This window comes from Bos javanicus, chromosome 23, assembly GCF_032452875.1.
Source record: "Bos javanicus breed banteng chromosome 23, ARS-OSU_banteng_1.0, whole genome shotgun sequence".
Lineage (NCBI taxonomy): Eukaryota > Metazoa > Chordata > Mammalia > Artiodactyla > Bovidae > Bos > Bos javanicus.
The window spans coordinates 27329282-27340918 of record NC_083890.1 but is presented as its reverse complement, the minus strand read 5'-3'; the positions used below and the strand labels follow the sequence as shown (position 1 = coordinate 27340918).

The following is an 11637-nucleotide window of genomic DNA, read 5'->3' as shown; positions in this document are numbered from 1 at the left end:
GCCACCTGGAAATACGCCTTTATCTGTGCACACAGAAATAGGACCAGCCCCTGTGAAGCATCAGTCCTTGGGGGAGGGCGTCTTGGGCGGTGATGGGAGGTCCTGGGTCACAGCTTCCACGTACCATGGAGGCAGGAAGGCATGGGGTGCATCTCGGTGTTCAGACACTGTGACAGGGCCGCCGGGCTCCCAGGAGAAGAGGTAGACGAGCCTGGGGGGCAGATAGAGTCCTGAATTGAGGGCTGGAGGCTGAGTTTCTGGGCCCCAGAGGGGAGGGGCAGAGCTGAATGCCTCACCTGGGGTCATCCTGAACTGCTGTGTTCTGGGCGAAACTAAGGAAGGCAGCACAGAAGTTCATGCACACGGAGGGGTTCCAGCCATCACGGTCGTTCTGCAGAGAGCCCAGGAGGAGGCAGAAGGCCGGTGGTGAGGGTGGAAGAAGGGGAAGGTGGGCTGCAGGTCCCTGGACAATGGACCTGTGGTGTTGGCGCAGGGGGATGCAGGTGGGAACTCACTGCCTTACCCTGACGTATTCAAACATCTCCATGGTAGGAAAGGTCTTCAGGGAACAGACAAAACCCTCCGGGTTACGGAAGCCAGCAACAACATTTGGGACGCCTGGCAGGAACGACTGGGCCCACCATTTCAGGAGCTTGTGTCTGTCAGGAAAGGCAAGGGGGTCAGTGGGACCCCTCCTCCACCCTCCAGCCTCCTCCTTCCCCAAGTTTCTTTCCAAGCTTTTCATACAAGGTTCTCATCCTGTCCACCCCTGTCCTGAACCTGTAGAAGCTCTTCCATTGGCCAGGGCTGTGCATCTCCTTGGAGGTCTTGAGCTCCACATAGCAGGTGGGGGGCTGTGTGGATGGGGCCTGGGGGTCTGTGCAGTCCACCTCCCCGGAAAAAAGAAGAGGGTGGTTTCCCAGGCGGCTGCGTAGCACAGAGCAGAAGGCCACGTTGGTGTTAACTTCCCCAGAAGGATCTGGGGAGACTCCGGGTTTGTCTGCACAAGGAGAGAAACAGCAGCAAGGGCTGGGGGCTCTCGATCTCTGGGGATAGGGGAGGGGGCAGAATCAGGGCAACTCTCACCTGCACACATGTACTGCTCAAATTTGTACCCCATGTACATAAGCTCCCGGAGAAGCGGTGGCCGGGTAAGCCTCTGAACCCGAGCAGCCGGCGTCTCTACCTCACTCAAGTAGAGCGTCCCCTGGAACCGGGAGGCTGCCAGCTGCCAGCCTTCCTGCCGCTCATATGGTGTTGTCAGCAGTTTTGTCAGGTGCCCCCGCCACGTCACTATGGCCCCTGCCAGCCAGCCTGGACCCCTGAGGAGGAGGAGTTAGGGGCTGAAGGTCTGACACCTGCATTAGCGCAGATGGCTTCTCCAAAGAATAGGGTAAGATAAGGACTCACTCCAGCTTTGGCTCTCCCAGTTTTAGAGAGTGAGTGCAGGTCTCTAGGGCTACTGTGTGGTATGCTTTGCTCACCCCTCTAGCTGGCCTCGGTGCTCCAGGAGCCAGCGTAGCAGGTGGTCCAGCCTTTCTTGGACCTCTTCGTCCCGGGGCTGGTATCGATCAGGGTATCCGTCTCTGAGGTCAAAGTTGGGGCTTTGACCATTGGTGGGAGGTGGGCTGTAGTACCGCAAAGCGCGAGCATCTCCATGGTACTGGCGCTGTGCATCCAGAGAGAAGCAGCCCAATTCGGAAGGGCGCCGGTAGAAAGGAAAGGGCCCAGAGTAGAGGGCAGGGTCTGTGGGCAGGGAGGGCGCTGGGCGGGGGAGCTTGTTCCGAGGCTCAGCGACCTCTATCTTTCCAGCTTCTCTCTTGGTCCCTCTGGACTCCATGAGGTCCTGAGAGGGGACAAGGAAGTTCCCCCTTTAAAAAGAAGGGCTGGAGAAGAGGGACTTCGAGTCAGGACTAAGCGAGTCTGGCCTTGAAACGTGCAAGCCCCGTGTCCTCAGACAACCCCACCAGGTGCGCATGCTACCTTTTCCCTTGACCTATATACCCCCTACCCCCAGTAGCTCCAAACCCAGAGTGGTTAGGAAGGATGCTTGGGCTCAGGTCAAGGATCTGGTTACCTCAAATCCTGCCAACCTCGACTTCCACCTTCTCAGGGCTATGACGTCATGGCAGGTACATCACATGTCAAAGGGATGCGAGGGCAGTTTTCCCCCCTCTCGATGACGCAATCATTCAGCGACAGAGGCGGCCTAACCCCTAGGTGGCGGGAGGGGGCTGTGCGCTTTACACCGAGGGAGATCCCAGCGTGGCCACCCGCGCCCCTCCGCAGCGCCCAAGCGTCCCCGGACGTGAGCGCTCTCAGAGGAAGCCAATCAGCAGCGGACGTGGGGCCTCGGCCAATGAGGATGGCGCTGGTGTTGGCATTGGCACCGTCCCCGCTAGCAAGGGGCGGAGGGATGACTAGTCGGCTCTTCTGTCGTCAGCACTTCAGCCTACGAAGCTCGGGCTGATTGGTTTCCGAGGAGGGACGCCCAGGGAGCCCGTACGTCACTGCCCTGTGCCGGAAGACTATTTTCGTGGTCTCTTTCCTCAACAGCTTTCTACTTCTTCCCCGCCGCGAAAAGATCCCGGGATATGAGCCGGAAGAGGCATCGCCTGGTCCCGGAGACGTTTGGGTTGAAGAGGCGGCGGGAACTAGGGGATGTAGAGGCAGATCCTTTGCGGGGCGAGTCAGGTAACCATGGCAACCCCGGGGCGAGGCTAAAGACCCCAGCTGGCAGCAGCCTCACCTCGGGTAACCCTGTATGTTGAGACAACAGCGCCCCAGTGTGGTACCCCCGCTTCCCCCGCCTCAGTTCACGTCGCAGTGACTCGGTCTCTCCGCCCAGGATCTGCGCGAGAGGCAGTCGCAGAGATAGTGCGGCTGTTCCCGCGAGTCCTGTTTGAGGATGCGCTACCCCCCATCGCGCTGAGGAGCCAGGTGTACAGCCTCGTACCGGACCGAACCGTGGCTGACCGGCAGCTGGTGAGGAGCGTCAGAGCGACCAACGGGAATGCGCTTTCGTGCCTCGCGGGCGCTTCCGAGGGTCTCCCCATAACTCACTCAGTCCACCAGCTGTTCAGCCATTCAGCAAGCGCTGGGTCTTTCTGGGCCGGGCTTTCAGTGCCAGGCACTGCGGTGCCGAGGAGAATGCTACAGACCCTCAGGGAATAGCATGCCAAATGATGAAGGTGGAAGAGCGAAGCTTTTGGGGAAACTGAGTCACCGGGCGTGGTTCGTGATGGGAATGTAGGCAGACGTCAGATTAGGGCAGGCCTTGTACACCAGCGTCGTTTCCGTTTTACAAAGAAGGCAATGAGCTGGTAGAGAATGTTAAAACAAGAGAGGGAGTGGTGTGTTGCACGGATTGGAGGCAGTGTCATGAGGTGGGGAGATCAATTAGGAAGATAACTGCAGCTGAGAACTGGTGAAGGCCTAAATTAGGGCAGTGTAGTAAGGAGGGAGAGGATGGATGAGGGATGTGGAGCGAGAAAGAAGGACTTCAGGATAGCTCTCGGATTTTCTGGACGACTGAGTGGTTGGTGGAGTGAACAGAGTAGGAAAACATTGAATAGTTGGGGGCAGATGATGTGTTTATTTTGTACAAGTTGAGTTGGAGGTGTTTGTGGAGCATCCGGAGGCAAATGTGCAGCAGACAGTTGGATGAGGGTTTGGAGAAAATTCTGGGCCACTGATACAGCACTGGAAGCCATCGAGATGTGAGTAGTGGTTCAGTCTGTGGATGTGGGTGAAATTGGTAGTAAGAGGGAGGAGTGGGTTTTAACCTTTTTATAAACTTTAGAAGATAATGAAAGCCATGGCTCTCCAGTGCATATATGCCACTATATGTGTATATATGTATATATAGTGTATGTACAATTTGAGAGGAAGGGGGTTGTTTCACAGATTCTCTGAGGCCAAAGGTTAAGGACCCCAGGTTTGCAGTGACAGATAATAGAGCCACATCCCCAGTGCTAGGAGATACCAACATTTAAGGCCGTGTTTCTCAAAGTATGTCCTGAGTTCCACTAGATTACCTGGACTTCTTATTCAAAACTACAGGTTCTGGGAATCTCTCAGTGAGGAGGAACTGGAAATCTATATTTTAAAGCTACTTCCTCAAGTGATTCGTAATGTGTGCTAAAATTTGAAGTTCAAGGACTTCCTGGGAGTCCAGTGGTTAAGACATTTCCAGTGCTGCGGTGGGGAGCACAGGTTAAATCCCTGGTCTGGCAACTAAGATCCTGCATAACTCGAGGTATGGCCAAAAAAAAAATTGAGGTCCACTGATACGGTGGGGGTGGGGGAGGAGAAGGAGGCGTCTGTGAAAAAGCTGTTAGAAGAATTAACAGAGATGAGAGGAACCCAGGAAGAGCTATATTGAGAAAGTAGCAATTTTCAAGAGGGTGGAGTAGTTGGCAGTGTTAAAACCTATGATTCAAGACAGTGGTCTGTGATGTGGTCAAGTAAAATAATAGCCAATTGGATTTTGCAATTGGCAACTTGTTAGGAAGAAAAAAGGGAAGAAAAGGAAGATGGAGACTAGCTCCAGTCTCTTAAGGAAGCAAATCAGAACCACTCCTTATAAAGTATTTGTTGTTTTTAACCTCCTGGTGTTAGCCTAAATTTTAGAAAAACTTTAAAAATTCCACAAAAGAAAACATGAATTTAACTCAGTCGTGTCCGACTCTTTGTGACCCCGTGGACTGTAGCCCACCAGGCTCCTCTGTCCATGGGATTCTCCAGGCAAGAATACTGGAGTGGGTTGCCATTTCCTTCTCCAGGGGATCTTCCCAACCCAGGGATCAAACCCAGGTCTCCGGCATTGCAGGCAGATGCTTTATCCTCTGAGCCACCAGGGAAGCCACAAAGAAAATATAAACACATATAATTTAAAGAATGTTTATAAAGCAAATACCCACTTAACCATCACCCAAGTCAGACTGCAGAACATAGCCAACAGCCCACATTCAGCCAAAATGCCTTATGTCCCTGGGAAGCAACATACCTGACTGGTTTGATAATTGTTCCCTTCGTTTTCTTTGTACCATCTATGTGTTTATCGTAAACAACATAGCTTAGTTACCTACTTTTCAACTTGATGTAAATAAAATCATACCATATGTATTTATTTACATCTTGTTTCATTAGATGATTATTTTTGAGATTCATGGGGGCTTCCCAGGTGGCCCAGTGGTAAGGAATCTCCTGCCAATGCAGGAGACCCAAGAGACGCAGGTTGGATCCCTGGATTGGGAAGATCTCCTGGAGTAGGAAATGGCAACCTACTCCAGTATTCTTGCCTGGAAAATTCCATGGACATTGGAGCCTGGTGGGCTACAGTCCATGGGGTTCCAAAGAGTTGGACATGACTGAGTGACTGAGAATGCGCACACGTGTGTGTGCACACACATAGGCACACACATGTTTTAAAATTCATTTTCATAGATTTCTATTTTGTGAATATATCCCACTTTGTCCATTCTAGTGGAAGAAATTGTATTGTTTTAAGAATTTGTCAGTTTCATCTAAAATTTCACATTTATTGACAAAGTTTGTAATCTCACTTTATTTTCTGTAGAATCTATAGTGATGATCCTTTTTTTGTTGTTGTTCTTTATATTGGTTATCTGTGCTTTTTCTAGGTTCCTGTTTCCGCCTTTCTGTCTTGGTCAGTCTCACTAAGGTTTATCAATTTTAGTAGTCTTTCAAAGAATTAACTTTTAGCTTTGTTGCTCTTTCTTGCATGCATGTTTTCCATTTCATTCATGTTTCCTCTCTACTGCTATGCTTATTTTACTTTTTTTCCTTCATTGATTTTCATCCTCTATTCTTTTCTAATAGATGCATGTCAGGCTGTAGTCTCCCCCTATATGTATCATCTGTCAAAGTGAAACTGAAGTCGCTCAGTCGTGTCTGACTCTTAGTGACCCCATGGACTGCAGCCCACCAGGCTCCTCCGTCCATGGGATTTCCCAGGCAAGTGTACTGGAGTGGGGTGCCATTGCCTTCTCCAGGGGATCTTCCTAACCCAGGGATGGAACCTGGGTCTCCCGCACTGCAGGCAGGCGCTTTACCATCTGAGCCACCAGGGAAGCCCTTGGTCAATCATCTGTCAAGTTTGGGTATATATTTCCATTATCATTTATTTCAAAATATCTTCTAATTTCCTTTGTGATTTTTTTTCTTTGACTTACTGGGTTGATTAGAAATGTATGTCTACTTCCTAAACATTTTCTAGTTACCTTGATAATGATTTCTGGCATAAATGATATTATTATGGCCAGAGATCATACACAATATGATTTCAGTCATTTGGAAGCTTATTGAGACATGCTTTGTGCTATATAGTCAGTTTTACGAAATATTCTATGTATGTATATTTGAAAAAATATGTATTATTCAGTTACTAATTTCTTAGTAACTAAAGTTATTACTGAAATCTTTTATTTCCTCACTGATTGCTATTTTGTCTGTTCTATGAGTTTATGTGAGTTGGATTAATGTACTTTTGTGATTGTGGCTGTTATTGTCTCTTCAGATACTTCCCACACCTTATTATCTCTTTTCTTTTCTTCTGGGACTCCAATTAAACACATATTGGGCCTTCTGTTTGAATCCTTTGTCTCTTAGTCTCTTGTCCTCATTTTTAATCTTTTTGATTGTCTTTATTATGTTCTTGTTATTATTATTATTTTTTAAATCTGTCTTGTAGATTAGTAGATTTTTATTTTGGAGAAGGAAATGGCAACCCACTCCAGTATTCTTGCCTGGAGAATCCCAGGGATGGGGGAGCCTGGTGGGCTGCCATCTATGGGGTCGCACAGAGTCGGACACAACTGAAGTGACTTAGCAGCAGCAGCAGCAGCAGCAGCAGCAGCAGCTTTTTATTTAGCTGTGCCATAATCTGCTGACTCCCAGAGTTTACTCAAACTCATGTCCATTGAGTCGATGATGCCATCCAACCATCTCATCCCCTGTCATCCCCTTCTCCTGCCCTCAGTCTTTCCCAGCATCAGGGTCTTTTCAAATGAGTCAGCTCTTTGCATTAGGTGGCTAAAGTATTGGAGTTTCAGCTTCAACATCAATCCTTCCAATGAACACCCAGGACTGATTTCCTTTAGGATTTATTGGTTGGATCTCCTTGCAGTCTAAGGGACTCTCAAGAGTCTTCTTCAACACCACAGTTCAAAAGTATCAATTCTTTGGCACTCAGCTTTCTTTATAGTCCAACTCACATCCATATATGACTATTGGAAAAACCTTAGCTTTGACTAGATGGACCTTTGTTGGCAAAGTAATGTCTCTGCTTTTTAATATGCTGTCTATGTTGGTCATAACTTTCCTTCCAAGGAGCATGTGTCTTTCAATTTCATGGCTGCAGTCACCATCTGCAGTGATTTTGGAGTCCCCCAAAATAAAGTCTGCCACTGTTTCCCCATCTATTTGCCATAAAGTGATGGGACCAGATGCCATGATCTTCGTTTTCTGAATGTTGAACTTTAAGCCAACTTTTTCACTCTCCTCTTTTCACTTTCATCAAGAGTTCTTCTTCACTTTCTGCCATAAGGGCAGAATCATCTGCATATCTGAGGTTATTGATATTTCTCCTAGCAATCTTCACTTTCTGCCATAAGGGTGGTATCATCTGCATATCTGAGGTTATTGATATTTCTCCCAGAAATCTTGATTCCAGCTTGTACTTCATTGGTGATGGACATGGAGGCCTGGGGTCTCAAAGAGTTGGACACGACTAAGCGACTGAACTGAACTGAATCTACTGAATCCATCCGTTGATTTCTTAACTGCACCTGCTTTATTTTTGAGTTCTGGAATTTCTATTAGTACATGAATGTCTTTCAAATCCATTATGTCAGTTTTTATAATTTCCTGCCGAAATTTTCCATTCTAGCTTTTATTTATTTCAGCATTACAAGCATACTTAAAAAAAATAGTCTATTTTTGATAAGTTTGCTGTAACATATATTTTTAGGTTTGTTTCTATTGTCTGTTTCTTTTGAATTTTGTTTTCCTATATTAGTTTGGTAATTCCTTATTATCTTATGAGCGCTTTAATGCTTAAACAGCTTTTAAAATAACATTTTATGCAGCATTTTACCTAATTTTCAGTGAGTGAGTTGGTCTTGCTATATTCCTGGAAACAGAAGTTCTGGTTTATTTTTATTTGTTTGAAACATTTTATCCCATATTCCTCTCCACCTTCCCCATCCAAAATCTCAACTGTTAATTCCTTGAGGGGAGAGCCCATTAATCACTGCTTTATCTAAGTGTCTGCCTATGATTGGTCTTAGAAAATATGTCATGATTTTTTTAATGTTTTTTTTTTTTTTTATTCAGCAGACATTTAAAAATATTTAGTATTTATTTGGCTATGTTGAGTCTTAGTTGCAGCATGCGGGGTCCTTAACTTGCTGTATGCAAACTCTTAGTTGTGGCATGTGGGATCTAGGTCCCCAATCAGGGATTGAACCGGGGTCTCTTGCACTGGGAGCATGGACTCTTAGCCACTGGACCACCAGGGAAGCCCCTGTGTTGACTGTTTAACAGATAACTCCTGAGGTGGCTGGGTGAAAGACTAATTGAAAAAGACTGTTTGGCGATCCACCTAATTCTCTCCCCATAGTTTTTCCTTTACTTAAAGAAGAACTCCCCAATACTTGGACACAGAATGTCCCTGCTCAGTGTGTCCAGGGTATAGCAGAGCATCTTCCCCTGATATCCTTTTCATTCTCATGTCTATGGAGGCAGAAGGCACTGCAAGAGCAGGGGGAGATCAGGATTGTCCAGCTAGGCTTCGACTTGGACGCCCAAGGAATCATGTTCACCGAGGACTACAGGACCAGAGTGAGTGTGACTGTGTGTGGGTCATGGGGGCCAGGGTAGGGGGTGCAGGAAAACTAGGGAGTGGGAATAAAAAGAAAAGAGACAACACCCCCCCCCCCCGCCCCCACCTCACATCTCACAGACAGGGCACAGGGCTCTGATAAAATATTAATATGAGGGAGAGGAAGAAGAGGAGGAGAAGTATGAGATGTAGAAGGCCCTGAGCAGCAGGCAAAACATAGGAAGAGAAATGTGATCCTGGGGACAGAGGTCGGTGGAGGGTTAGGTGGGGCCAGACCACGTCTCTCATCTCTGGTTCCAGGTCCTCAAAGCTTGTGATGGCCGCCCATATGCTGCCGCAGTACAGAAGTTTCTGGCTTCCGTGCTTCCAGCCTGTGGTGACCTTAGCTTCCAGCAAGACCAAATGACACAGACCTTTGGCTTCAGGGACCCAGAGATCACGTGAGACCTGGGGGAACCAAAAAAATCAGGCATCCGGCCCCTCCCCTCCTCCCTCCAGTCCCATCCAGCCTTGTTCTCTTTCTTTTGAGGAACCTGTTAAAAAGGCAGATTCTTTTTTTTTTTTTTAAATAAAATGACCTAAGTTTGTGCTTCTTCCCCAGGAGGAGAGGCCTGTCTTATCTGAGGCCTTGGAAACAGCCCTGGACTAAAATTCAGGAGATATGGGTGGCTAATCAAATGTAGAGGCCTGGCAGGAGCCATAAATGCCCGGTGGGAATCAGCATTCACATTCAAAAGAAAAACAGCTAGGCAAAGGCTAAAGCAAAGTATCGTTTCAGGAGGGTGGGTCTGACTCGGGATCCCTACTTTGTAATCCATGATATACCTGAACGCATTAGATAAACTTCAGTAAGATTTGGGAAGAGCTATGGTGAGGTATGGGGCTTCCCTGGTGGCTCAGTGGTAAAGAATTGCCTGCCAATGCAGGAGACGCGGGTTCAGTCCCTGGGTTGGGAAGATCTGCTGGAGAAGGAAATGGCAACCCACTCTAGTATTCTTGCCTGGAGAATCCCATGGACAGAGGAGCCTGGCCGGCAGCAGTCTGTGAGGTCGCCATGGAGTTGGACATGGCCTAGCAACTAAAGAACAAACAGTGGTGAGGTATGTGTAGGTAACGGCAGGAGCTCCGGAGAAAGGCCTCTGTGTCTCCCTTGGTGGTGGGACTGAGAGTGGTCAAGGGGGCTTCAGAGAGGAGGAGCAGTTTTAGTGAACATGCAATAATAACAGTCATGTCTGGCTCTCTGCAACCCCGTGGACTGTAGCTTGCCAGGCTCCTCTATCCATGGAATTTTCCAGGCAAGAATAAGCCATTCCCTTCTCCAGGGGATCTTCCCTACCCAAGGACTGAACCTGAGTCTCCTGCATTGCAGGTAGATTCTTTACCGTCTGAGCCACCAGGTAACAGGAAAAGAGAGAGTGGATGGAAGGCGGTCAGGTGGGAGAATGGCAGGCAAGATCATGGGGCACTGAGCAGCACGGTCTGAGCAGAGAACTGCCCCAGGCTGGACTCCTGTTGTCCAGTCCCTTGGCCTAGGTGCCCAGGCCTCTGGAGACTTAGTGTCCAACGTTAGTGGGCGGGGAGGAGAGAGAGCTCTCAGAGTCAACACTTCATCTCCACTCTCTTAGGCAGCTGGTCAAAGCTGGGGTGCTCACTGTCCGAGATGCTGGAAGTTGGTGGCTCGCAGTGCCTGGAGCTGGGAGGTTCATCAAATATTTTGTTAAAGGTACACTCTCTGCAGCCCAGGCCCGCAGCCCCTCAGGAACACTCTTTGGTGCCTCCTCAGGCCTCCAGGCCTTATTCATCTTTCCCCTCTCCCATGCCACCTCTCCCCCAGGACGGCAGGCTGTCCTCAGCATGGTCCGGAAGGCCAAGTACCGGGAGCTACTCCTTTCAGAGCTCCTGGGCCGGCGGGCAGCTGCCTCGGTGCGACTCGGCCTCGCCTACCACGTACATGACCTCATTGGGGCCCAGCTGGTGGACTGGTGAGTCTTGCGCCCCAGCCTCTGGAAGATGACAGAGCAATGACCTCAGGTTGGATTTCCTCCCTCCTTGTGCTTCCCTCATTAGCAAAGCCCAGCCCCTCTCCTGTCTTCTGGAACCTGGGAACATATCCAGCCAAGTTCTGAGTTCTCTGGAACTCAGGAACCCAGCTCCAGCCTTGTCTTTCTCTTGCACAGTGTCTCCACCACTTCTGGAACCCTCCTCCGCCTGCCAGAGACCTGAGGACTCTGTTCATCATTGCACACCTCCCCAGGGTGGGGATTGAGGGGCCCAGGAGGGCTGCCCGCCCTGGCTCAGGCAGGGTCACCTTGGGAAGGCTCGGGAGCCAGGATGAGTGCTGGGCTTGCTGCTGTGCCGAGGGTCAGATGTGACTGCCGCTGTTGACCTGGGCTGCGTCCCAGTGGAGGGGTTTGGGCTGTGCTTCTCTGCCCTTTCACGAAAGTGGAGCCAGAAACCTTGCCAAGGCCATGGCTGCTGTCTTTCATGCAGCAAGGTGCTGCCACTATTCTGTCTGGGGTGGGAAGGAGGGGTCACTGGGTAAGCTGTCAAAGTTGGACAGAGTTTTTCTTCCTATATGTTGGGCTGAAACTGGCAAATAAACTACTTCTGATGTTTTGTGGATGTCTTTTGTTTCATGAGACATGTGAGTTCGGGCATCTCGTTTAGGGGCAGAGGTAAAGCCAAAGTGGGGCCAGGGCTTTACCTTGTTGATCAGAGAGGAACAAGGGACACTGAGGTCAGTTCCCCTGTGGGACGGTGAGAATGTGTCT

At 49.1% G+C, this 11637-nt stretch overlaps 2 protein-coding genes across 10 annotated transcripts; one reads left to right on the top strand and one right to left on the bottom strand.

Annotated features, from left to right (window-relative positions):
* On the bottom strand, positions 1–2303 carry DXO (decapping exoribonuclease). Of its 4 annotated transcripts, none has more exons than XM_061399136.1 (7): positions 2078–2303; positions 1485–1886; positions 1087–1322; positions 748–1000; positions 524–659; positions 297–391; positions 1–211 (listed from the first exon to the last, which is right to left on the bottom strand). In XM_061399136.1, the coding sequence occupies exons 2-7, from the start codon at positions 1838–1840 to the stop codon at positions 61–63; spliced, it is 1227 nt and encodes a 408-aa protein (XP_061255120.1). In that variant the 5' UTR covers positions 1841–1886; positions 2078–2303; the 3' UTR covers positions 1–60. The 4 variants fall into 4 exon arrangements, with proteins under 4 accessions (XP_061255120.1, XP_061255121.1, XP_061255123.1 ...); XM_061399137.1 differs by having other exon boundaries at positions 1485–1846; XM_061399139.1 differs by having other exon boundaries at positions 781–1000; positions 1485–1846; positions 2078–2301.
* Positions 2304–2505: 202 nt separating this feature from the next.
* On the top strand, positions 2506–11482 carry STK19 (serine/threonine kinase 19). Of its 6 annotated transcripts, none has more exons than XM_061399160.1 (7): positions 2506–2694; positions 2849–2985; positions 8770–8865; positions 9167–9306; positions 10496–10589; positions 10701–10848; positions 11044–11482. In XM_061399160.1, the coding sequence occupies exons 1-7, from the start codon at positions 2595–2597 to the stop codon at positions 11130–11132; spliced, it is 804 nt and encodes a 267-aa protein (XP_061255144.1). In that variant the 5' UTR covers positions 2506–2594; the 3' UTR covers positions 11133–11482. The 6 variants fall into 6 exon arrangements, with proteins under 6 accessions (XP_061255144.1, XP_061255143.1, XP_061255139.1 ...); XM_061399159.1 differs by having other exon boundaries at positions 2816–2985; XM_061399155.1 differs by having other exon boundaries at positions 2816–2985; positions 10492–10589.
* Positions 11483–11637: the final 155 nt, after the last annotated feature.

Excerpts from the sequence above, each read along its gene's own strand:
- STK19 (XM_061399159.1), top strand. The coding sequence starts at position 2,595 with ATGAGCCGGAAGAGGCATCGCCTGGTCCCGGAGACGTTTGGGTTGAAG. Across the intron at positions 2,695-2,815 it reads TCCTTTGCGGGGCGAGTCAG|TTCACGTCGCAGTGACTCGG; the intron begins GTAACCATGGCA and ends CCCCCGCCTCAG. Across the intron at positions 10,590-10,700 it reads CATCAAATATTTTGTTAAAG|GACGGCAGGCTGTCCTCAGC; the intron begins GTACACTCTCTG and ends CCTCTCCCCCAG.
- DXO (XM_061399136.1), bottom strand. The coding sequence starts at position 1,840 with ATGGAGTCCAGAGGGACCAAGAGAGAAGCTGGAAAGATAGAGGTCGCT. Across the intron at positions 1,323-1,484 it reads CACCGAGGCCAGCTAGAGGG|GGGTCCAGGCTGGCTGGCAG; the intron begins GTGAGCAAAGCA and ends CCTCCTCCTCAG. Across the intron at positions 392-523 it reads AGATGTTTGAATACGTCAGG|AACGACCGTGATGGCTGGAA; the intron begins GTAAGGCAGTGA and ends GGCTCTCTGCAG.